General features: G+C 42.2%; 1 protein-coding gene across 1 annotated transcript; it reads left to right on the top strand.

Moving 5' to 3' along the window:
* Nucleotides 1-26,936, top strand: LOC127576937 (inorganic pyrophosphatase-like). The gene is made up of 11 exons (XM_052027764.1): nucleotides 1-155; nucleotides 550-614; nucleotides 1,969-2,022; nucleotides 7,537-7,656; nucleotides 8,018-8,104; nucleotides 10,114-10,240; nucleotides 18,606-18,733; nucleotides 19,595-19,680; nucleotides 22,065-22,134; nucleotides 25,477-25,516; nucleotides 26,718-26,936. Exons 1-11 carry the CDS (start codon nucleotides 98-100, stop codon nucleotides 26,747-26,749), a joined length of 867 nt encoding a protein of 288 aa, XP_051883724.1. The 5' UTR covers nucleotides 1-97; the 3' UTR covers nucleotides 26,750-26,936.

The following is a 26,936-nucleotide window of genomic DNA, read 5'->3' as shown; positions in this document are numbered from 1 at the left end:
CGGGAGACTGCAGGTTGCGTCAGCCGGAAGTGGGGCGGGAGACGCTGATTGGGCGGTGAGGCGGTCAGCGGGCAGGTTGGGGACGTGAGTCGGCGCCATGTACCGGGTAGAGGAGAGGGGTCGAGTGAACACCAGCTCTTACAGGCTGTACCTCCGTAAGTTTCATGAAGCAGCGCACCCCCGCACCTGTACACGCCGGATATCCACTAATATTCAAATAATCCGATATGTGAAAGAAGGGGAAAGAAGAGGAGTGAGAGAGAAAGAAAGGGAGGAGAGGAGGGCGGATGTGGCGGCGGGGAGGGGACAGGGGAGGGAGGTGGGGAGGAGAGGGGAGGGACGAGAGTGGGTGAGGGAGAGTGGGAGGGAGGCGGGGATGTGGGGCAGGGGAGAGCAAGGGGATTGGGGTGGCAGGGGGGAGTGGGGAGGTGGGTAAGTGGGAGAGGAGCAAAGGGGGGTTGGGGAGAGAGGCGTTTGTTGGAGACATAGTGGTAAGGGGGAAAGAGAGAGGAGCGAGTTACTTTTCATCGTATTTTCTGTTTGTTATAGGAAATGCCCAAGGTCAGATTGTTTCTCCTTTCCATGACATCCCACTTTGGGCTTCAGAATCACAGGTAGAAGGACACTAGAATGTGTTTTGGCTCATCTTTCTGCATCTTGCTCAGCATCTGTCATGTATCATTTAGTGGTGAAGTCTGTGACTTTCCTTGATGGTGAGATCTGCATTTTTGCTGAGTCTAAATTCTGGAACTCACTCCCCTACAGCATGGTGGGGGTTTATCCACACATTATGCTCAAGTAAAAGCTCTCCATTTCTGCAACACCCAGATACCAATTAAGGAAAGTGTGCTTTCATTATTCTTAGCAGTGGCTGTTTGTGTCTGGCAGATGTATTTTCCTTCTCTGCACCTTGTACAGCAGATTTGGTTTCTTTGTGTATATTGACTATTTTGCCACTCCAACCATCACTATATGAGTACTAATTTCCTAAATTATTAAGAGTGACATCATCATATCAGATATCCACCATTGACTCCATTCTCTTCTCTGCCCCTTCCTTCTCAGATGTGCATTGTCTTTTGACAATTAACAGCACAGAACTGAAATTTAGGTCTCTTCATTTCTAGTACTTTCTAGGGGAAATTTCACCTGTTGAGGCTCTTCAGAGGGAAGAGTACCCCATCTGCTTCTCCATTGAGACTATCCAAATGTTACAAGATACAGATTTATTTTGTTACTCCATGCCCTATTGCTTATTCCTCTTGTAATTTAAGCACCATTCTTACTTTACCAAAAACCAACATATACTCAAGCTAGAACAAGACCCTGAAAATGGTGTAGACAGATCAGATGCAGTTGTTTTGATCTGATTGTTTTTGTGTATATTTGCTTATGACAGAAGGCCATCTCAGAGCACTACCATTCTCATGTGCCCATTATTGCCCTCTGATTTTTCCATTAAACACATACTGGAATAATTTACAGTACTCCACTAAGCAAACAACCATCGTGTCTTTGGAATGTGAGAAGAAACCTGGGCACATGGGGAAACCCATGCAGTCACAGAGAGAATGGGAAAATTCCACAGGCAGGACTGGATGCCAGAATTGAACCTGCAGTGCCATTGCATTGTTTCTGTCCTTGATTTGTTACGTCCAATTTATATAAAGAGTGATTACGAAACAGGTCTACATAGGCTTGAATGCTGGCAGCAAACTAGCAGCTGCTTTTTACGGGCTGGAAGCTTTTAAGTATGCCACAGGGATAGGAGGGGAAAGTTTCATTCTTGGATTTTCCCAGTCACGTTGCTTTGATGTTTGATAGTTCATTGCTAATCTTAAAGAAATGCTAACAATCACTTATTGCTGCAATTACTCTGCCCTTTCATATGTGTATGTGCTGGCAGGCAAACTGATATGAATCCGATAAGTTGTGCTCACTAACAATTAACTCTGAATTTACCTGCAGAATGTGTTTAACATGGTTGTGGAGGTTCCTCGTTGGACCAACGCAAAGATGGAGGTAATTCCTATTTTTGTTTATTAATAATTTCATTTTTAAGTAACTTGTAATTTGCTTTCAATTAAAGTTATTCTTTAACAGTCTGAAATAATTTTGAGTAGATTATTTAAAAAAAAATAGTTTGTCAAATGTGTTTCAAAAATTGATCATTTGGGTTTCATTTTCATGGCAATCACTTGCAGGTGCACCATTTATTGGAGATGATGCATCTTCAAGTTATTGTCATAAAAGCGAGATCTTATTGTCGCACTTGTACATTGACTTTTTCTCCCTTTCACTCAGTACTCTTATGTTAACTGCTAGCTATTTGGATGCCTTGGAATGGTGACTAGGTTTTGATGGTTGAAGTTGACCTGCACCACTTAATGCTTGATGTGGATGAAGTTTGGCTTCAGTCATCATCTTCCACGTGGTTTGATGAGCTGAGTTGATTTGATGACTTGCCACTCAGGATTGCTGGATTACTCAAATGCTCTTAACATATTACGAGGATGTAGATGGTTCAAATAAGATTTAAGAGAATTTGTGGATCTGCGATGTTTAGTGCTGGGAGATTTTTGGCTGGGATGTCTGATTTACCAGTTAGCAGATAACTACTGTAATTGCTGGTGTTTGCTATTGTTTCCAATTGTAAGGTAGATTGTAAAGTCACTTGCCAAACCAGCAACCTTCTAAATGACTGCTTGCCAATGAAGCCGGTCCCTTGCCCTGCAGCTGGGAACTGGAATCTCTTGGCTTTTGCATTGGTAGGTAGCTCCATTGCCAGGCTCTTCTGGATCACTGAGAAGCAGCAGGTTGGAAGGAACGGGGACTTTGGCTCAGTTTGGAATTCTAGTGGAAGAGAGGTGGAATTTCATTATTCAAATCTTATTCCAGAAAGATTGATGTAAAAGGGGGCTTTCTTTTCCCGGAGCAAAGCAATTTTCATCAATTTCAGCTACCAAAAACATCCAATGTGAAGAAGCTGCTATGTTCCTGTTATAATTTCACTATAATAACAGCAATTATACTTAAAAGGCAAGTAAAGGATTTTGGTTCTGTGTAGCTATTATGTTGATTAGTTATCCTGACTGCTTAAAGTTGGGCAAAGTGCAAAATGCAGTCTCATTCTATTAAAAATATGAGAATACTATATTCCCCACAGATCACAACTACTGGAATATGTTTTGAAACAGCTATGATTATTATAATTCTTACTCGTGTTTGTGGTGATAATCTGAGACCCTAAAAACTAGAGATGAACTAAATTTTAGTGTATAACGTTGATAAGATGCATGTAATGATGTACATTTTGCACTATTACTGGTATAACATTTCATGACTTTTAGTCTGTATAATTTAGCATGGATAAGAAGCTAGTCTACTGTCTATTTTCATATGTATTAATAAAACACTTCTGTAACCATTTCAAGATTTTTCAATATCTTGAGTGTTATAAACCGAATTGTGCAAGGTGAGAAGCAGATGAAAAGTTTCCGCATGGGCGACCATGAACCACAAGGAGTTTCAAGATGGGATTGTATTGAATACAAAATGATATGAATCTCTCCATCACACATTGTCCCTTCTTGGTTTATATATAACAATTGGGTGGATGACTCTAATTGCATGGATGTAAATTCACATTTTTCATGCAAAAACTAATCTCTTCCTGAATTTAAAGTTGTAATGTGCATTAATATTAGCAAAAAACAATCCCATTACCCTGTAAATTAATCAATCGAAAAACCTTTTACATCAAATTTTAACTAATAATACAGCACAGGAACAGGCCCTTCGACCCACAGTGTTGTGCCGAACTAATTAAATTAGTAATCGAATGCCCAACTAAACTAATCCCTTCTGCCTACACAATGTCCATATCCTTCCATTTCCCACACTTTCATGTGCCTATCTAAGAACCTCTTGAATGCCTCCACCACCACCCCTAGCAGCGCATTCCAGGTCCAAGTCCATAGCTCCCTGAAAGTGGCTGCACAGGTTGATAGGGTGGTAAAGAAGGCATATTACATGCTTGCTTTTATTAGTCGAGGCACTGAGTTCAGGAGTCGGGAAGTTACATTACAGCTTTATTTTTATAAAACTCTGGTTAGGCCACATTTGGAGTATTGCATTCAATTCTGGGCATCCCATTGTAGGAAGGATGTGGAGGCTGTGGAGAGGGTGCAAAAGAGGTTTACCAGGATGCTGCCTGGATTAGAAGGCATGTGCCATGAGGAAAGGTTGGACAAACTTGGGTTGTTTTCTCTGGAATGGTGGAGTCTGAGGGAAGACCCAATAGAGGCTTATAAGATTTGAGAGGCAAAGATAGAGTAGACAGTTGGTATCTTTTTCCCAGCATTGAAATGTCTAATAACAGAGGGCATGCATTTAAGGTGAGGGGGGAAAGTTCAAAGGAGATGTGCGGGACAAGTTTTTTTTACAAAGTGGTGGGTACCTGTATTGCACTGTCACGTGGTAGTGGTGACGAATACAATAGAGGTGTTTGAGAGGGTCTTAGACACACCAATGTGCAGAAAATGGAGGGATGTGGACATTGTGCAGGCAGAAGGGATTAGTTTAGTTAGCTATTTAATTAATTACTAGTTTACTTTGTTCGGCACAACATCGTGGGCTGAATGGCCTGTTCTGGTTCTGTACTGTTCTAAGCAAATTAGAACCTGCAGCACAATGCAAGGTGCAGTTGAGCCTGGAACAAACAGTTGGATCATGTGCCAGAGGTATGTGATAATAGGCACAGGATCTTGAAGGAAAAAAGGTATGATGGTAGGAACAGGGTCCCTGGTGAGTTTAAAGGGAGCAGGGGACTTATTACCTGGCAAGCCAGATGCCAAACTTTTGTGATTTCTGAATTTTTGGATGGCAGATTATGGGATTCTTACAGTGGCTATATCTATAATTAGGGTTTCAGCAGTATAAGTAGGCCACAAATTGCATGGTTCACATCTTCCCCTCCCCAACCTTTTCTGCTTTTTGCAGAGACCACTCGCTATGTGACACTCTGGTATGGTCAGCCCTCCCTCCCCTCCCACCAGGCACTTCCTCTGCAACTGTTGGAGGTGTTTCTATGCTACCACCATCCAAGGACCTAAACAGCCCTTCTGGGTGAGCCAGAGATTCACATGCACCTTCTCCAACTTTGCTGCAATCTGTTCTCTCAATGTGGCTTTCACTGATGATGGGTAGATGCATGTAAGAGATAGTGATAGGCAGGTGCGGGAAAGGAGAGCAGATTCACCGGGGGATGGGTCAACTTCACCGAACGTCAGTGAAGCCAAGCACAAACTGGATGACTGCTTTGCTGAGCAACTGTGCTCTGTCTGCAATGGTCATCTTGAGCTCTCAGTTGCAAACCATTTCAACTCCCCTTCTGTTTTCACACTGATCAGAAATGTCTAATACCAGAGGGCATGGGGGGGGGGGGGGGGGGGTGGAGTTCAAAGATGATGTGCAGGGCAAGCTTTTTTTTGTACAAAGTGTATGTTTTCCCTTGGAACCTTGCAGCCTAACAGCATGAACATTGAATTCTCTCACTTTGTTATCCCTTCCCCCTTCCCCACAACTACGCAGTCCCCCCACCATGCTTCTTCTCTTCCCTTTCCTGGCCTATCTTTTTTTCTACCCCCCTACCCCCCCCTCGCTCTCCCCTCCTCCCCCGCACCGGCCTATCGCTATCTCTTACCTGCATCTACCTATCACCACCTTGTGCCTCCCCTCTTTTGTCCACCTATCACTGCTCTGCTTTTTCCTCCTATATATTGGGCTTCCCCTTTTCCCATCTTCAGTCCTGAAGAAGGGTCCTGACCCAAAACGTTGACCACCTGCTTTTCTCCACGGATGCTGCCTGGCCTGCTGAGTTCCTCCAGCATCATCGTGTTTTTCATCTAGATTCCAGCATCTGCAGATCTTTGTTTCTCTGTCTGTCCTCAGCTCCTCCACTGCCAGGGTGAGGCCAAATACAAACTAGAGGTACAGCATCTCATGTTCTGCCTGGTTTGTCTACATCTCAAAGGCATGAACATGAAATTCTCCAAATTCAGGTGACCCACATCCCCTCTGTTCTTTTCTCTCTGAATCCACCCGGGTCCTCTTGCTCATTCCCTTCCATCCAAACCTGCGAATCCCCAGGGCTCCTGTTGCCCAGTTTCTTTCCCCACCTAATTGGATCTGTCTCCAGCACTTGATTGCCTCCCTTCCACCATTTCCACCTGCCCTGCATCCCTCACTTATCTGTCTGCACTCATCACCTTCCTTATTGAAATTACATAACCTTTAGCCCTTTGTTATCTCCACCAATCGCCTCCCAGCCTCTGTTGCCATCTCCAGCCACACACCGCCCCCCCCCCCCCCCCCTTCCCCACCTGGTTCTATTTGCCTATCAAGCCCTTCTCACCTGGTTCGAACTATCGCTTGCTCACCCTTCCTGTTCACCTCTTTTATACTGGCTATCTACTCTCTCAATCCTGATGCAGGGCCTCCACATCAATCATCCCTTTGCTTCCACAGATGCTGCTTGACCAACTGAGTTCCTCCAGCAGCTTGTTTATGTATGGGGGTATTATTGGCTGGTGTAGAGAGAAGGTAGCAGATGGAAAGAAAAAAGATAATTTAAATTTCATCAAAGGTGAAAATTTTGATGCAGATCACTGATTCCACTAAGAGCTTAAGTGTAGAGACTAGATGAAACCCTGGTGTGATAACTTCAATTATGATGTCAGTTAAGGAGAGCATGTTTAATGACCAGCTGTTATTTGAAAAATTTATGACAAATTAACTCTAGTAGATAGAACATAGAACAGTACAGCACAGGAACAGGCGCTTCAGCCCACAATGTCTGTGCTGACCATGATGCCAATCCAGATTAATCCCATCTGTCTGCACATGGTCTCTATCCCTCCATTCCCTGCCTTTTCATGTGTCTAAATTGCCTCTTAATATTTACTATCATATCTGCTTCTACCACCTCTCCTGGCATCGCTCTCAGTTTAAAGAAAAACTTTGCCTTGTAAATCTCCTTTAATCTTTCCTCCCTCACTTTACACCTATGCTCTCTCATATCAGGCATTTCCACTCTGCGATAAAGATTCTGTTTATCCTATCTATGCGTCTCATCATTTTGTTTACTTCTATCAGGTCAGCCCTCAGCCTCCAAAGCTCCAGAGAAGACAATTCAAGTTTGTCCATCCTCTCCTAATAGCTAATACATTCTAATCCAGTCAACATCCTGGTGAACCTCTTCTGCACCCTCTCCAAAGCCTCCACATCCTTCCTGTAATGTAGCAACCAGAACTACATACCATACTCCAAATGTGGCCTAATCAAAGTTTTATACAGCTGCAACATTACTTCCTGACTTTTATTCTCAAGATTAGATAAGAGATTAAATTCTGTGGCTGTGGATCAATAGTCACCCATAGAGTTGCCATTTTATAATATCATTTGCTTTACTCAAGCCCTCAATTTGCTGTTTCTGCTGCAAAGGACAATGAAACGTTAAAGAATTTTTGTTTTCAGATCGCAACAAAGGAACCATTGAATCCAATCAAGCAAGACATTAAAAAAGGGAACATGCGATTTGTGGCGAATATTTTCCCTCATAAGGGATATATTTGGAACTATGGGGCTCTTCCGCAGGTAACCATGATGAAAATCCTCTCGGTACAAATTTCTGTATTCTAATGAGTCCGCAATTCACTTCAAGGTAGGTACTGTGCTATTGCAAACTGCCTACACTGGTTTGATTTGGATTCTATTTTGGAACAGCTCGATAAGAAAAATGCTGGTGCACTCTGAAAATGGGAATAGAAGCACCAAAGTGAAGAGCACATAAGGGGAACGAATGGGCTAAACCAATTACTGGCCAGGATGAATAAATGGTCTGAAAGGAGTATTATGGTCAGAGGGAGTTGATGAGCCATGGTGAATGTTATAGACTGTGAGCAGTTAAGCCAACAGTCCTTTATCTGTAACTCCCACTTTGCTTTTCTTTCTCCAGACATGGGAAGACCCCACTCACACTGATGAATTGACTGGATGTGTTGGAGACAACGATCCCATTGATGTCTGTGAAATTGGAACCAAAGTATGGCGGCTGTCTGTTGGTGTTTGGGAATTGCCTTCTGTTATCTTTGTAGTTTTTAAGTATTCTTCCCATTCCCTTGAAGATATTCCCTTTTGTCTTTTGGAATTCCAGCTGTTATCCCTGACCATTTTACAGGGTACAGCTCATTTCACCATTCATAGCCTTCACTGTCTTCCACCTCCTCCCTCAACATTTAAGGGCAAAGTAATTAGATGCCAGCCAGAGGCAGAAACCCTCTTGGTATTTCTGGGGCCTCTGAGCTTGTTTGCACCAATTAATGTAAGAGGAACATTGGATGGGGGATAGATGGCCGAGGGCAACATTGTGGGAAGCAGGATGTCATCTGAGTCCCATCCCCCCCACCTCCTCCACACTACCATAACTACTTAACCTCCAATGACTGCATTGGATTACGGTCAGAGAAGAATTTTCCCTGATCTCCTTGATCATAAAATTGCACTTGCCCTAATCAGCTCAGAAAGAATAATTGAAAGTGTGAATTTGCAGTCCTGAAGCTAGATAATGTTACATTTTGTTTGTAAAGAAAAGATTTGAATTTGTTTACATTCTTCTTTCATCTTTGATCCAATTTTGCTTTCTTTTCATTTTTCTTTGTGCATCTGATGTGATTCATTCATTCTCTATCCTCTTTCCCATTCATTTCAAGGAGATAATACTAATAATTCATAGGAGAGAGAGGAAAAATCTTGGTGATAAAAGGTGATGGACAGAGTTCAGAAAATAACACATGCCATAATATGTCTTGCTGCAGCAAAGTCTGTTAAGTATTACATTGAATACAGTTGATCCATTTTGAGGTATATTTAGATCACCAAAGTTTCAGGAGAATGTGACTATCTTGAGATGAGAAAGTAATTCTGAAATAAGAGACTGAATAATTGGGTTGCTATGAATCCTTGCTAAGTCATCTTCCAAAGGCAATGGTCTGAATATTCCACAGATCAATTCATCCCTCATTCCATCATTTGCTAGAGTCTAATCAAACTACTCCCACCCCATACTTTCTCACCCAAATGTTGAGCACCCATCCTTTAATAATCACTGCAGCCATACATAAATTGTGGGATGATCTTCCAAAAAAATGCAGTTTAGTCTTGGATAGGAGGGACAAAATTATGGTAAATCATGACTTTATTAAACGGTAATTTGCAAATGAGCAGGGGTGGAGGTAAAACTGCCACATTTTCTGCAAGATCACATTGCAGAAATTTATATAGAGCATTTTTCAACTACAAGCTATACTCCCACACTCGTCATTCACCTCACATATTGCATTCCCACCACCATCACTGGTCACCCACATATTTCACTCCCAATCAGTGATAACCCACAGTGTACTGCCTGCCCTCTTAATCATTTATACAAGGCATTCTCAGTCCCCCATCATCCATTGCACCACCATTCCATGAATCATCTCCCACCAGTCATGCAATCCACTCCCCTATCGCCCAACACCGTATGTATTCCCCACTGTTCTTCCCTCGCATGCTGCACTCCCGCCTCAAGTATTCATTACTCACGTGCTAGTCTCCTCACCTATTATTCATCACTTGCATTCACCGTTCACATGTACACTTTCCCTTTTATCATCCTCATAATGCCCCTTCTTTATCGACCGGAAATGACTGTCCATCTCCCTCCATACATGTTGCCTGACCTGCTGAGTTCCTCCAGCGTTTTGTGTGTTGCCCCTTCCCTATTATCCATCTCCATGAAGTGCACCTGCCCTGTCATCTACACCTTGCTCTCCCTCTTCTGCCTCTGTTCCTAACACACATGCTGCACTGTGACCCATCTTCAACACCCTTGCATTCATCGCCTACGTTCTGTCCTGCCCCACATCAATCACGTGTACACTGTACTTCTAATCTTTTCCCCAGACTTAATAACTAAATTAGCTTTTGAAGAAATTTCTTGACAGTGTAATGATGTTCTGGATGCAGCTTGTAACAGTTATGATTTTTTTTTCTTGTTTTATGTGGTTTCAGGTGTGTACAAGAGGTGAGGTTATCCAGGTAAAGGTTCTTGGGACTCTGGCATTGATTGATGAAGGTGAAACTGACTGGAAGATTATTGCAATTGATATTAAAGATCCTGAGGCAGATAAATTTAATAGTAAGTGTATGCAGCTTTTTATCTGTCTAACTCATGCATATGCATTCAGTGAAATTATGATCATATGTTTTTATCTTATGTCCATGCAAACTTAGGTAAACGCCTTAGCTACCACACGTGGCATGGTGGATACTCAGTTACAAAGAACAGAATGGCACTGGACAGGCCATTCACTCCATGATGTTGTGCTGATCTTGATGTCAACTTGTACTAAATGTCCTCCTCCTGATCATTATCTCTCCATTCCTTTCATATTCATGTGTCTATCTAAAAGCCCCTTACGTTCCACCAAACTGCTTGATTCCACTATTTCCCGTGGTAACCCATTCCAGGCACTTGCCATTTACTGTGTGTAACAAAAAATATTGCCCCTCGTGTCGCCTTTAAGCTCCACCCCCCAAAACCTTAAAACCACGTCCTCTGATGTTTGACATTTCCACCCTGGGGAACAGATTCTGACTGTCTACTCTATCTGTGCCTCATAATTTTAAAAAAACCTCTAGCAAGTCTGTCCTCAGCCTCCTAAGTCCTAAGGAGAGCAACCCAAGTTTGTCCAACCTCTCTTTATAGCTTGTACCCTCTAATCCAGGCAGCATCCTGGTAAACTTCTCTGCACCTCCCTCCTATCTCCACATCCTTCCTATAATGGGGTGACCAGAACTGCACACAATACAGTGGTCTAACTTAGCTGTAGCATGACTTCCCTACTCTTATACTCAACACTCCTACCAATGAAGGCAAGCATTCCATATACCTTCTTTACCACTGTATCCACTTGTGTAGCCACTTTCAGTGAACGATGGACCTGGACCCCAAGATCTCTCTATACCTCAATGTTATTAAGAGGTTTACCAGTAACTGTATACCACCTTTCATTTGACCTCCAAAAGTACAACACCTCACACTTGCCCAATTAAGCTCCATCTGGCAATTCTCTGCCCATATCTGTAACTGATGTGTATCCCGCTGTATTTACACTGTCCACAACTCCACCAGTCTTAGTGTCATCCACAAACTTGCCAATCCACCCATCTACATTTTCATCCAAATCATTGTTATATATCACAAATGTCCCAGCACTGATCCTTGCAGAACACCACTGGTCACGGACCTCCAGCCAGAATAACAGCCTTTCACCCATACTCTGTCTTCTATGGGCAAGCCAATTCTGAATCCAAACTTGCAATTCACCCTGGATCCCATGCATCTTTATCTTCTGAATCAACCTACCATCAGAGACCTTATCAAATGCCTTACTAAAGTCCATGTAGATAACGTCCACTGCCTTACCCTCATTAAGCTCCTTTGTCACCTCCTCAAAAAACTCAATCAAGTTTGTAAGACATGACATGACCTGCCCTGCACAAGGCCATGCTGACCGTCTCTAAGCAGGCCTTGCCTTTCTAAATGTGCACAAATCCTATCCCTCAGTATCCTCTCCAATAGCTTCCCTACCACTGATGTGAGGCTCACTGCCATAAAATGACCTGGATTATCCCCATTCCCCTTCTTGAACAAAGACGCATCATTTGCTACTCTCCAGTCCTCCGAGACCTGGCCTTTTGCTAGTGAGGACACAGATCCTTGTCAAAGCCCCAGCAATCTCCTCACTTCTTTCAGTATTCTGGGTTGTATGCCATCAGGCCCGAGGGATTTATCCATCTTACAGTTTTTCAGAAGACCCAGCACTACCTCCTTAATCTCAAAATGTCCCAGCACATAAGCATGCCCTACTCTGTTTGCACTATCCTCCAATTTCTTCTCGGTAAATACCAAAGCAAAATACTCATTTAGTACCTTAGCCACTGCTCTGACTCCAACACAAATTCCCTTCTTTATTCTTGAGTGTACCTACCTCTCCTTAGTTATCCTCTTTTTTTCTTAATATAAGTATAAAATGCCTTGGGATTATCCTTGACCCTGCTCGCCAAGGACATTTCATGGCCTCTTGGCCTTCTGAATCACCTGCTTGAGCATTTTCCTGCTATCTTTATTCCACAGGGGCCCAGTCTGATTTTTAGCTTCCTAAACCTTATGGATGCTTCCTTTCTCTTCCTGACTAAATTTAGGACCTTGGGTCATCCAAAGTTCCCTTTGTAGAGTGTTTCGAAGAAATGATTTTGTTTTTTCTAACACAAAATGGGTATAGGGAAAGGTGAAGTTGGAATAAATGGTTGGCCATGAATTTTGTGGAATAGTAGAGAAGGTCAATGTTCCAGGGATCACACACTTAAGGATAAGGGGTAAACCAGTAAAGATTGAGTTGGGAAACAACTTCTCCCAGAATGTTATGAACCTGTGGAAATTTTTACCACAGAAAGCAGTTGAAGTCCAATCATTAAATACATTCAAGAAGGTTTGGCTTAGTGGGATCAAGGGAGAAAGTTGGAACAGGGCATTGAATTTGGATGATAAGCTATAATATTGAAAAGAAAGGAAGCATACGTAAGGTTTAGGAAGCTAAAATCAGACTGGGCTCTTATGGAATATAAGCTTGAAGGGCTGATTGCTTGTAATTCCTATTTTTCTATATATCCATGTATCATGTTTTAATTCCCACCCTTATTTGTCCTTGAGAAGGCTGTACCTGGAGTCCTTCTGAAGGGAATACTCTCCAACAGTACTGACAGTTTCAGGATTTGATGAAGTATTGGTTTATTATTGTCACTTGTACTGAGGTACAGTGAAAAACCTGTCTTGCATACTGTTCATATAAAATGTCTTTATTAGTCACATGTACATCGAAACACACAGTGAAATGAATCTTTTGTGTAGAGTGTTCTGGGGGCAGCCCGCAAGTGTCGCCACGCTTCCAGTGCCAACATAGCATGCCCACGGCTTCCTAACCCGTACGTCTTTGGAATGTGGGAGGAAACCGGAGCACCCGGAGGAAACCTACGCAGACACGGGGAGAACGTACAAACTCCTTACGTACAGAGGCCGGAATTGAACCCAGGTCGCTGGCGCTGTAAAGCGTTACGCTAACCGCTACACTACCATGCCTTACACAGTGCAGGGTAGTACAGGGTAAAAACAATAACAGAATACAGAGTAAAGCGTCACAGCTACAGGGAAGTGCATTGCGGGTAGACAATAAGGTGCAAGGTCATAAGGTGGATTGTAAGGTCAAGAGTCCATCTCATCGTATAAGGTCAATAGTCTTATCAGAGTGGAATAGAAGCTGTCCTTGTGCCTGGTGGTATGTGCCCTCAGGCTCTTGTATATTCTGCCTGATAGGAGAGAAGAGAGAATGACCCAGGTGGGTGGGGTCTTTGATTATGCTGGCTGTTTCACCAAGGCAGCGAGAGGTATAGACAGAGTCCATGGAGGGGAGGCAGGTTTCCATTATGGTTGGGCTGGGTCCACAACTCTTTGCAGTTTCTTGCAGTCCCAGCCAGAGCAGTTGCCATACCAAGCCGTGATGCATCCAGATAGGATGCTTTCTGTGGTGCATTGATAAAAGTTGGTGAGTGTTTGAGGGGACATGCCAAATTTCTTTGGCTTCCTGAGGAAGTAGAGGTGCTGGTGAGATTCCTTGGCTGTGGCGTCTACGTGGTTGGAACAGGACAGGCTATTGGTGATGTTCACTCTCAGGAACTTGAAGCTCTCAAGCCTCTCGACCTCAGCACCATTGATGTAGATGGATGCGTGTACACTGACCCCTTTCCTGAAGTCAGTGACTAGCTCTTTTGTTTTGCTGACATTGAGGGAAAGTCCATGTCACTAAGCTCTCTATCTCCATCCTGTACTGTGACTCATCGTTATTTGAGATATGGCCTACTACTGTTTCGAACCAGCAACAAAAGAAACACTCCGAGTCATGTACAAGTGTTTAAAACTACTTTATTAATAACTACTTATGATAATAAGAAAAATAAAAGTAAAAATGTTAGAAGTAAAAATGTTAAATCTTCAACATTAACCCCAAAAACTAAACTCGTAGTGTGTGTGTGGCAAATTCCCAAACTCCAAGTTCAGGAATGGTTCTTAAAGTTCAGTTCAGCAAGCCATAAGGTGAAACGTGAGCAAAGGCTTCTTCAACAACCACCATTGACTGAAGACAAAACATAGACGTAGAGAGAAAATAGAGAGTAATTACAAAATCCAAATGTTCCACTTTGGAACCCAAACCACACCTCAGTGTTTGCTCAGCAGTGACTACTCCACCGCTTCTTCCTCACCCCGAAAGGCTCTCGAATCGTGGCCGTCCAAACAAATACCTGTTTCCCTCTACAGGTTAACGACAAAGTGAACTCCACCGGATTACTCCAAAAATCCATACGTGGATTGTAGTGACAGGCACAGTTATTGTTTCTCATCCCTCGATAGAGAAACTGGCAGGCTGCTCCCTCCCCCCCCTCCCCCCCTCCCCCTCCCTCCCCCCCTCCCCCTCCCTCCCCCCCTCCCCCTCCCTCCCCTCTCCCCCCCTCCCCCCCTCTCCCCCCCACCCCCCTCTCCCCCCCACCCCTCCCCACCCCCCCCGACTGCTTCAAGAACATCATTATATTCTTTATCTTCTGTTGTCGTAACCACGCCAACACACACAAACACCACTATGCTCTATCTTAAAGGGACATTCACCAATAGTAACCCAGTTGATAACACTACGGTAGTATCATCTGCAGACTTGTAGATGGAGTTAGAGCAGGTTCTGGCCACACAGTCATGAATATATAGGGAGTAGAGGGCTGAGGACACAGCCTTGTGGGGCACCAGTGTTGAGAATAATCGTGCTGAAGGTGTTGCTGCCTATCCTCATTGCGGTCTGTTGGTCAGAAACTCAAGGATCCAGTTGCAGAGGGAGGTGTTTAGTCCCAGGTTTTGTAGTTTGGTGATGTTTGCTTGGAATTATAGTATTGAAGGTGGAGCTGTAGGCAATAAACAATAGTCTAACATAGGTGTCTTTACTGTCCAGATGCTCCAGAGATGAGTGTAGGGCCAGGGAGATGGTGTCCACTGTACACCTGTTGTGGTGGTAGGTGGATTGCAGTGGGTCGAGGTTGTCTGGGAGGCTGGAGTTAATGCGTGCCATGACCAGCCTCTTGAAGCACTTTGTGACGGTGGATGTCAGAGCCACTGGTCTGTAGTCATTAAGGCATGTTACCTTGTTTTTCTTAGGTACCTAGATGATAGTCATCTTCTTAAAACAGGTGGGAACCTCAGCATGAAGCAGGGAGAGGTTAAATTTGTCTGCAAATACCCCAGCTAGCTAATCAGCACAAAATCTGAGCACAGGGCCAGGGACACCATCTGGGCCAGATGCCTTCCTCAGGTTCACTCTCCAGAAGACTGATCTTATGTCTTCAGTGACCATGGGTTCAGTTGCACAGGAGGCTGTCAGGGTGGGTGGTGACAATCCACTCCCCTTCTGTTAGAAACGCACATAGAATGCGTTAAGCTCATCAGGAAAGGATGCGCTGTTGTTAGCTATGCTACCTGACTTTGTTTTGTAGCCTGTTGAGCATGTAAGCCTTGCCATAACTGACGGCTGGTCTGGGGCTCTATTTTGAACCGGTATTGTCTCTTGGTATTCCTGATAGCTTTCCGGAGGTCATAATGATGAAGGACCAGCGATTATGTTTTTAAGTGGATGCTGTGAGACTTGGGATGCCATCTCCTGATTTTCCCATGCACTTGTGGTCCTTGTCCTTGGTGATAGAAGTCATCTGTGTGTGAAATGCTGTCAGCGTACACTAGACAAGTATCTTCAGTGCATTTTGTAGGTGATGCATACTGCATCCAGTGGTGGCAGGAATAAATATTTAGTGTGGTTGATTGGGTGCCTATCAAACAGCTTTTTTGTCCTCAAAGTTCTCCAGCTCCTTCAGTGTTGTTGGCACTGCACCCATCCAGGCAAGTGATAAGTATTTCCTCACACTCCTGAGATGTGCCTTGAAGATCGTAGAAAGGCTTTAGGGTGTCAAGTGATTGCTCATTAGTCTAGTTGAGTTCCTGGGCAGTGGTGATCCCAACGATATTGATGGTGTAGGGCATGGCAGTGATGTTTTCTCTTTGCCTTTTGACATCAGTTTTGCTGGGGTATCATGATGCCACACTTAGTCAAAAGGGCAGTCACTCTTTCCTTACCTCTGGAGTTATGTTCTTTGGTCCATGTTTGAACCAAGGCTGAGATGAGGTGGAGTCGAGTAGCTCTGAGACCCAAAATGATTTGTCAGTGAGTACGTGTTGTTCGATATCATTGTTGAGAAGACCTTTCAATACTTTGAGAGAAGACTGGGGTGGTAATCAGCCAGATTGCATTTGTTATACTTTTTATGAATGGGACGCACCTGGGCAATTTCCCACATTATCGGGTCGGTGACTGTACCAGAAGAGCTTGGCAAGAAGTTCTGGAGCTCGGGTCTTCAGTACTACAGCTGGGATTTTGACTGGTCCAAATGGCTTTGCTGCTTTCAGGCTTGAATTTTATGTAGAGCGAATCAAACTACCTGGAGAATGGCTTCTGTAGTTGTGGGGATCTTAAAAGAAAGCTGAGATAGATCGTCTATTCAGCAATTTTGCTGCATATTGGTTGCCTGTTCCTTTTCTACAGTGCTTACGTGCTCTTTATTTCCTTAATAAACTGGTTATGAGTTCAAAACTATAGAAATAAATTCCGATGTTTTAGATAATCATTTAAAAGTTAACAAAGTAATCATTATTTACTATATCATTAGATTTCCTTAGCAGATCTACTGATTGTAAGACTCTGGTATCCAAACATTCAGAAATCCCAATGGTTCACCATCTGACTCATTAGCTAATGTTTGCCATACTCCCTTCTGACTCACCAGGTCCTGATTCTCGCTGAACCTATGGGGTTCGCTGGGAAATTTAATAGAAAACTGATACAAGATTTTTTTTAAAATGGTTAATTAAAAATATGTTGGGGTATTAATATTGAATAACATCCAATAGTCTAGAAAATCTGCTAAGCACACCAAAGTTCCAAACGTGGTAGGTTATGACAAATCCAGTCCATCAGATTCATATCAAATCCCAGCAGAGCAATCTGATCAGTTCCATTCCACTCTCCTTCCCTGTAATGTGTTCTCTCTCCCGTACACATCAACTTCCCTTTGACTCTTCTTCCACTTAGCTACCGTAGATGGTAATTTACTGCAGTTAATTAACTTGCCAGCATGTCCTTGGGATGTGGGAGAACACTGGAGCATGAGGGAAACCTGAAATGTAGGGAGAACATGCAAACTCCACACAGACAACACCCAAAGTCAGGATTGTACTTGGAGCCTCTGGAGCTCTGAGGCAGCAGCACTACCTGTTACATTACCACGCACCCCAGTTTTATTGAGTTTCTCATTTTAAGATGATTTTCTACTTTTTCCACTAAACTGCAACACCTCTACTTTGTTTGTTTGCCTCTAAACCACTTCAAGTTTATTTAGTGTTGTGTATTTCACTAGTGATACACATGCCCCCAAAATGGTTGGTACCATGTTAAAATTTTAACATGACCAATGACAGTCAACTTGTCCCATACAGCTGTTGTGCCATTTACATCTTCCATATACCCCTCACCCCACCCAAAACCAGATTAAAATGTTGGAAAACTGTATGATTCCTCTCCATCTCTTTGGAAAGGTTGAAACACACTTTGGAAATCTCTTTGATTACAGAAAGATTATGTCTGTCCCATGGAATAACAGGTCTAGGTCTATCCTGAAGAACTCAGCATATAGTTTGCAGCGCAAGATGTTTGTGGGTTCTACAAGTCCCTACCTTAGAAAAAGAAACTGAATCTTGTGCACCCCACCACCCACCACCCCTCCCCCCCTCCACTGCCACCTGCATCCTTACTGAAAACTCAAAATACCCAATGCAAGGAATCCAAACTGGCTCTAACAAAACAAAATAGTCAGCTTTTGGTCAGCTCTTCTCTTGTTATCATTTAATGATATTATTGGGAAGCACTTGGAACCTAGCATTCCTAGAAATGATCTTTTGAAGCTTTCTATAATCCCTCATCTCTATCTTCTCTATCTCCCCACCTCCACCTCCACCCCCCCCCCACAACCAATGATGAGGACTTCCATAAGTTAACAGTTATTTACCAATGATTAGAGTAACTGCAGCTAAGCTACATTGTCCTGTTGCGAAGGAGCATTTCTTAGAATCCTGTTTTTACCACTTGCAAATTTGCATATCAGTCCACCTTTCCCCTGCTCTCCCACCCACAATCAAAGGTGGTTACAGTGAAAGAAGGCATTGAAAGAAGGTCTTCTTTGCAGGAGACATTAAATCATTTATTTTAATTTGATATTTTGTATATTTTGATCATATCCACCCAGAGAAACATCCAGATTACCACTGTTTTGAATTTTCTTAACTCTGTGACTCTGTCTAGGTATTGATGATGTGAGAAGGCTAAAGCCAGGATATCTGGAGGCCTCAGTTGACTGGTTCAGGCGATATAAGGTGCCTGATGGAAAAGCTGAAAACCAGTTTGCATTCAACAGTGAATTCAAGGATAAGGTATTGTGGACATGGAGTTCTTAGCACTGTTTTAAGTTAGTGCAGTTTTCCTGTGGTCCTTGCAGTCACTTCCCAATCTGTGCACATCTTTCTATAATCCCCACATATGTACTGATCCATTTTACTTTTGTCTCATCATGTCGACGGTTAACGATGCCTCCTCCTTATGTTCACCTTTTCCCCAGCCCAATGAGACTGCCTTCACTGCTTGCACTCTTATGTATTCAGTCACAGTTGGAATTTCCCTTTCCATTTAATGTGATCCCTCCTGTAATCTATTTTTAATTGTCCCATTTACGAACTCATGAGCTAGCTCTTACATTCTTTTTTCCCAGGTTCTCAATTGAGCCTCATTAACCTATCATCTCAGCTCATCCCGATCTTGCCCGATAAGTAATATTCCCTTTGTCCCTCCACTCTTTCTGCACCTTGTCTGCAATTTAAAACTAATTGGTTTTCTCTTTCCTAGTCATAGTTCTCTTTCCCAGTTCTTTGATGTGAAACGTTAACTGTTTCTCTTTCTTCTGATTTGCTGAGTGTTCGCAGCATTTGTTTCTGCTTGTTTTCCAGGATCTTAATTTTTTTTTTATTTTCATCAAGTATTCCAATAATTTTTGTATACTTTCTGTAAACTTTAGCTCATCTAAAACTCATCTGCCCTTAACATCTTTTAATCACCTTTCACTGATAATCTAAATCTCAAAGGCCTTGCCCCTCTCAATCTTTGTAGTAACATTATTCCAATCCACACATGAACTCATGAACTGCCTTTGTTTGATATGGGCCTGTAGATTGATTACTGTTGGAATTACCTTTTAAGTAGGTCTTGAAGTTTATTAACACAAGCATATTTACTTTCAGGACTTTGCCATTAATGTAATCAAAAACACACACGCTTCTTGGAAAGCTTTGGTAATGAGAAAATCTCCAACTGGAGAAATTAACTGGTAGGTGTTACAATGATTGGTGTTTAAGTGAAGCTAACATGGGCTATTATAAAGAAAAAAAAATTGTACTTGCTTGTCTTGAATCATCTTAAAGCAGCTTTACAGTTAAATGCTCTGTGGAGCGTGGTTATGTGAGGACATGTTGAGTCTGTGCACCAGCAGTGCAGGGGTTGTATCTTTCTCGCTAGAAGTAGGTATTCTGTAATTACCATCAACATTGGATCTTGATGTGAGTAGGTAATGTCTGGGTCTCTAAGTGCATCTGAGGAGATGGTGAATTTTGACTGTAGACATAGCTGTTGAAAAGAGATCATCAATTTAGAGGCGAGATAAGATGAAGGTCGAAATCCCCGGGGATGAGTGTAGAAATGTAAACAGTAACTGCGCCTTGGTGAAAAACTTACTGGAGTACTTGAAAATAATAAACTGCAGACGTTGGAAATATAAAATAAATAGAGAAAATGCCTGAAAATACTCAGCAAGTCAGGCTGTATCTGTGGGAAGGGCAACAGAGTTAATGTTTCAGGTCAAAGGTGCTTTGTCGGAACCGAGAAGGAGACAAAAAGCTCATTAAGCTGCAGGGATGTTGGGGAGAGGGTATGTCTGAGATAGGGCAAAACTGGGGTGACCATGGGGATAAACTAAGTAAGGTTATCTGGTGAATGGGAGCAGTTAGAGTGTGAGAACACAGACAAAAGAATGTAGGATTTGTGAAATGCAGAGCAGGAAGTCATGTCTGATGGGTCAGGCTGAGAACGTCCTCCACTCCCAGAGAGGGATTTAAAAAAAACAAATTCAATCTTAATTAGTGCCTTTGTTTACAATCTATGCTAATATCTGAGAATGTATAATTGCCAAAACTTTGATAGAAAATTAGGTGGGAGATCAGGTTGTAAAGAGGTCAGAGTCTACAAAGGGATATAGCAAGTGGGCAAAAAGTTTGGCAGATGGAGGGAAATAGAAATTGGGTAATCCACTTTGGTAGGTAGATGAGAAAAACAATGTTGCTTGAATGGAAAGACTGCAGAATGCTGCTGTCCATGCAGGACATCATTTATATGCAGCAAGTAATTGGCAAGATAAATGTTGCCTTTTATTTCAAGAAGGGCTGAATACAGAAGTAGGGGAGTCCTGCTACAGCTGTATAGGGCATTGATGAGACAATACCCAAAGGCTTTTGGTAATGTGCACATAACTGGCTTATCAGCAAACTGCAAGATGATGCTAATCTTTGTAGAACACTGCTGTGTCCTCAACTGGAATATTATATTTGATTCTGGTCTTTACATTATAGCAAGGGTACAAAGGTGTTAGGGTCCAGAAATGATTTACAAGAATGTGAGAGGTTGGAACTTTGTTTTCTCTTCAAGGCTGAGTGGTGATTTGGTAGAAGTATATTAAATGATGAGTTTAGATAGAGTGGCAGGCTGCTCCTTTTGGCAGAGGGTATAATCATGGGTATAATTATGAAGGGTAAGAGTTAAGAAAGGCATGAGGAATAACTTATACAAAATATATGGTTAGAATATGGAATGCACTCTGTATAGATGTGGTAGAGACAGGTTGTATTCTGGCCTTGAAGAATGTGAAGAATTCTGTGAAGAAAACAATCTTCACGATCAATCTCTACCAGAACAATCAGATCCACCCACCTTTCTCCTGTTGCACAAATTTTCATCATAAGTACGTAGATCTTTGAAGCTGGCAACACATGGATAATGTGATTAGGAGGGCATATGGGATACTGGCTTTCATTAGTCAGGGCATTGAATGCAAGAGCAGGGAGGTTGTGCTCCAACTTTGTAAAACCTTGGTTAGAGCACAGCTGGAGTACTGCTTGCAGTTCTGGTCACCATGGTGTTGGAAGGATGTGATAGTGCTGGAGAGGAGATTCACCAGGATGTTGCCTGGGATGGTGCAGGTCAGCTATGGGGAGAGTGTGGGGAAGCTAGGTCTGGTTCTCGCTGGAACAGAGGAGTTTAAGAGGGAACATGATTAAGCTATACAAAATTCTGAGGCATATGGATAGAGTAGACTGCAGGAAACTTTTCCCCATATCAGAGGTGAATAAAGCTAGAGGAAATAGATTTAGGGTAAGGGGTAAGAGGGGATCTGAGGGGGACTTTTCTCGTCCAGGAAGTGGTGGGTACCTGGAATGTACTATCCAAGAGGTGGAAGCAGAGTCAGTGACAGTAACAAGTGCCTAGACAAGCACTTGAATTGCCCAAGCATAGAAGGCTGTGGGTCAAGTGCTAAAAATGGGATTAATACTGATTCAGCCCAATGATTGGCATGAACGTGGTGGGCTGGATGGTCTGTTTCCATGCAATATGACCCCGACTGCTGTAGACTTTGCTTACCATATTTTCTTTTTCTCTTCATAGTACAAACACTATGGTGTCTGATAGCCCATTCCTGTGCTCTGAAACTGACGCTACTGCTGTTGTGGAAAAAGTAAGTGTACTGATCAAAGGATTTCGTTCCAATAGCAATAATCTGCTGTTTGGTCTTGGGTGTGGGCTTGTAAACCTCACTGTGTAGTTTCTAGTTTGTGTTATGTAATAAACTTGAAATATCTTCATGTACCCAAAGCAGAACGGGAGACAGCTATCTGACATTTGAGTCAAAGGTTTTGATATGAAAGGCCTGATGGTGCAGTGCTGTTGGGGTCCAACCAAATTTGCTTCAAGTTTCATTATGGAGGGGAAATCACTGATGAAGAAACTGAAGATGCCCTGAGGAATCATAGCAATATCTTGGTTTAAATATTTACCTCCAGTAAGTACTATTGTATGAGGAACCAACCTACCTGGACAAGTTTATCCCTTTTTCCATCTGAATAGAACCCTCTGATGCTAAGCACGGTCAAAGGCTGCTTCATATAAAGGGTAGTCTCTGTCATTTCAGCTTTGAAATTCAGCTATTTTGCCCATGCTTTGACATCAAGATAGCATTTGACTAAATGTGGCATGAAAGAGTTGTAAAATTGAAATTATTGGGAATCAGAGTAACTCATCAGAATTGTGCTCATGACAAAAGTGATTGGAACCTTGGGAGTATCCACTTGCCATTTCTAGGTGACAGTGATTATAAGTATAACTTGCATGTTTGGCTCCTCCATCACTGTGGTTTGAGATGTTAATGAAGTCATTGTCTAATTGTCCAACACCACTTGCAACTGGAAGTGGCAGACTATGGACATTTATCTAATCCACTTGTGAGTATTCGTATAGTCCTGAGTTGTAGCTGCAAGTAAGCTCTTCACTTTTAAACATACCTGATATTGCTCTTGGCAGATTGCAATTTGACCCAGGGTTGGTTCCTCAGCTCGATAGTAGACTGAGGGATATGCCAGAAATTGGATTACAATTTGTGGTGAAGTAGTTCTGCCGTTGGCCTACAGCACTTTGTGGAAAGCCAGTTTTGAACTCTGAATCAATCTCATTAAGCATGGTGGTAATGCCACACAACATAGTAAGAATATCCTAAGTTGAAAATGGGACTTCTCTACAATTGGTGTCGTTTGATCAATTCTACCTGTGACTGCTAGATTGATGGAGATCGGATCAAAAGGCTTTTTCCTTGTATTGGCTCTCTCCATCTGTTGTAGACAAAGTCTTATCGTTAATTAAGATATTGTACTCTCAAGAACATAAAGAACACAACACTGGAACAGGTGCTCCAGCTCACAATGTCTGTGCTGACCATGATGTCAAATCAAACCAGTGAGGTAATGAGCCAGTGAGGCTATATGAATGGAACTTAAAAATAAGATGGGGATGATCCCTTTGGATTGTATTACAGGTCCCCCCAATAGTCCACAGGAATTAGCGAACAAATATGTAGGGAGGTTGTGGGTAAGAATGATAGGGTTGTAATAGTAGGTGACTTCAACTTCCGCCATATTGACTGAGACTGTCATAGTGCAAAAGGCTTGGATAGGGTGGAATTTATTAAATGCGTCCAGGGAAGTTTTCTCAATCAATATGTAGATGGCCCTACTAGAGAGGGGGCAATACTTGACTTCCTATTGGGAAATGAGGCAGGCCAAGTGACTGAAATGTCAGTGGGAGAGCATTTTAGGACCAGTGACCTTATTTCTATTAGTTTTAAAAATAATGCAAAAAGATAGGACTGGTCCACAAGTCCTAGACTGGGGCAAAGCAGATTTTGAAGGTGTTAGACAGGAACTTGCAAAGGTTGATTGGAAGAGGCTATCTCACTTTTAAAAGCCTCCCGCTTGCCAGATGTTCCTTTACCTACAAACAACTTCTCCCAATCAACTTTTGAAAGTTTCTATCTAATGCCTTAAATTTTCCTTGCTCCAATCTAGGAATTTAATTTATGGACCAGTGGTTTCTCTTTCCATAACTGTTTTAAAATTTATAGAATTATGGTCACTGGTCCCAAACAGCTTCCCCACTGACACTTCAGTCACTTGGCCTGCATTATTTCCCTGTGGGAGATCGAGTGCTGCCCCCTCTCCAGTATAGTCATGTACATGCTGTTTGAGAAACTTTCCTGGACATATTTAACAAATTCTGCCCCATCTAATCCCTTAACACTATGGCCATCACAGTCAACATAAGGGGGGTTGAAATTACTATTACAACCCTATTGTTCTTCCAGCTATCTGTGATCGTCCTGCAAGTTTGTTCCTCTAATTCCTAACTATTGCATTTCCAGCAAAGTGATCATCCCCTTATTCGTAAGCTCCACCCTCACTGGACAGTATGATATTCTCCCAAGTCAAAAACGCAACTCCCTCTCCTCTTACCTCCACCTCTATTATGCATGTAGCATGTGTACTCTGGAACATTCAACCATGTTTCTGTGATAGCTGTAATATCCCAGTCCCATCTACCAATCCGAGTTCCTCTGCCTTACCTGTCAGTCATCTTGCATTAAAATAAATGAATTTATTCTATCAGTCCTTCCTTGCTCCCTGTCTAGCTCCTGTCTGTCCTGTCTATTGAACTTGCTTCAACTATCCCATCTGCCACACTACTGCTCTGGGTCCTGCATTGCCACTGCACTGCCTCTCCTGGTCACCCATTTATCTGTCTGATCCTTTGGTGTGATATGCATTTAGTGTGATATGCATTTTTTCATTAAATTCTCTATCCCTTGTCGTCCAGAGTTCCCTAATCTAGTCATTCTTGTCTTTCACGCTTATGGAAACACGTTAGATCTGAAGTCTCACAACCTCCCACTTGACGATGTTCTACCCAAAAGTATCTTTTGCAAAGTCCTGTCTTATCCTATTGAAATCAGCCTGCCCACAATTTAACAACTTTTGGACTATCCTTATCCCTCTCCATAACTGTCTTGAAACTTAGAATTAGGAATATTGTCCCCAAAATACTCACCATGTGATTCTTCCATTACTGTCCTGACATCATTTCCCAAAATTAGGTCTGGGGAGATTTGATATTTAAAATCCATGAAGGCATTTGATAATAAGAAACTTCAAGTTGCAAGGTCAGTGACTGGAGGACAAGTATTTTAAGGTATGTGGCAGAAGAGCAAGTAGAAAGGGAGATTGGGGTGCAAGTATCATTTTATTTGGTGCTGCCACAGTCTTGAAACGTACTACCTGAAAGGTTAATGGAAGCAATTTTAATTGCTTTCAAAGGGGAACTGAATAAACAAGAATCTTTGATTTGGGTGGAAGAATATGGGAGTAGGTCTAATGGATAGTTCTTTCAAAGACCACGTACCAGCTGTCCATCGTGTTCTATTAAATATTATGGGACACTGGTTAAGATTAAACATTTCTCTAATTATTTTGTGCAGTTACCAGAATTTGGAGCGGGCGATTCAATGCCAGTGGATGGTAAGTGTTTTCTGGACTCTTATGGTTCCATAAGTCAAGTGACTCCCAAGCCTCTTTACTGAATTCTATCAAAATAGTTTGATTCAGCTTGTACTTCTGGCAAATTGTGCAACCAAATTGTCTGGGACAGTAAAGACCTAATTTCTGTCATAAGTGCTGCTGATTTGTCAGATCAAAAATAAATTTGCTTATGGTCACTGGCAAAAGTGGGTTTTAAGAACTTTGCATCCTATTATAAACCCAAAAGGCAGGGTGTTATTTATGGAGAGGAAAACAGTTAAGATTTCAGTTCTAATGCAAAATTAAAGTGTCACTCTATCCACAGATGATATCTGACCTTTTTCAGTCTGTATAGAAGTTTGTATTTGTATTTTAGTTTATATTATCTGTAATGCTCTTTCTGACCATCTCATTTTCATCATGTGGCATTGCTGGCTTAAGGCAGCAGTTTACTGCCCATTCTTAATTGTCCTTGCTATGCCACTTAAGAAGGCAGTTAACAAAATTATATAGACAGGCACAGACCAGATTTCCAGGAATGGTTGCTTATTTGCAAGTTTGAAGAAAAAGCATATTGCCCAATAAAGCCTTGATGCAGTGTTGCTTTTGGACAATACTCGATTACTGGTAGAGGGAGAAAACGTTCAAAAATGATGGCTAATGTTGTGCCTTTATTTAAGAAGGGCTCCAATGACAAGCCAGGAAACTACAGGCCAGTAAGCCTAACATCAGTGGTGGGAAATTTATTGAAGGGGATTCTGAGGGACAGGATCAACCTGTGTTAGAAAAGGCAAGGACTAATTAGGGATAGACAGCATAGTTTTGTGCATGGGAAATCATGTCTCATTAATTTTATTGTTTTTTTTTGAAGAGGTGTCCAAGAGACTTTATTTAGCAAAGCCTTTGACAAGGTCCAGCATGGTCAGCAAGGTTAAATCACATGGAATCCAGGGTGAACTAGCCAAATGGTTAAAAAAAAATTGGCTTGGCAAAAGGAGTAAGAGGGTGGTAGTAGAGGGTTGTTATGCAGATTAGATGCCTGTGATCAGTGGTGTGTCACAGGGATTGGTGCCGACTAAATTAATATAGATGACAATGTTGTTAACATGGTTAGTGACACCAAAACTGGTGTAGTGGACAGTGAAGAAGATTATCTAAGATTGTGTTTGTGTTCATTTGGTATTTGTGTTTCTCTCTGCAGTGGACAAGTGGTGGTATGGGAAAAAGAACTGATCAACGAACTTGCTATTGGCTGCTGTAATCCAAATCTGTGCTGTTTCTTTTCAATTCATTCAACTGTTAAGTAATCTAGCAGATTTGAAGAAAAGGAAAAGTGAAGACGACTACTAAATGTACATCTGTGATGAGTAGCATTTACTTTGGATAATTAGTGTGATGTCCAATAAATTTTAACAATCTG

The sequence above is a fragment of the Pristis pectinata genome, chromosome 12 (genome assembly GCF_009764475.1).
Source record: "Pristis pectinata isolate sPriPec2 chromosome 12, sPriPec2.1.pri, whole genome shotgun sequence".
Classification (NCBI taxonomy): domain Eukaryota; kingdom Metazoa; phylum Chordata; class Chondrichthyes; order Rhinopristiformes; family Pristidae; genus Pristis; species Pristis pectinata.
This window is presented reverse-complemented; position numbering and strand designations above follow the sequence as displayed.

Excerpts from the sequence above, each read along its gene's own strand:
- LOC127576937 (XM_052027764.1), top strand. The coding sequence starts at position 98 with ATGTACCGGGTAGAGGAGAGGGGTCGAGTGAACACCAGCTCTTACAGG. Across the intron at positions 615-1,968 it reads TTTGGGCTTCAGAATCACAG|AATGTGTTTAACATGGTTGT; the intron begins GTAGAAGGACAC and ends ATTTACCTGCAG. Across the intron at positions 7,657-8,017 it reads ACTATGGGGCTCTTCCGCAG|ACATGGGAAGACCCCACTCA; the intron begins GTAACCATGATG and ends TTCTTTCTCCAG.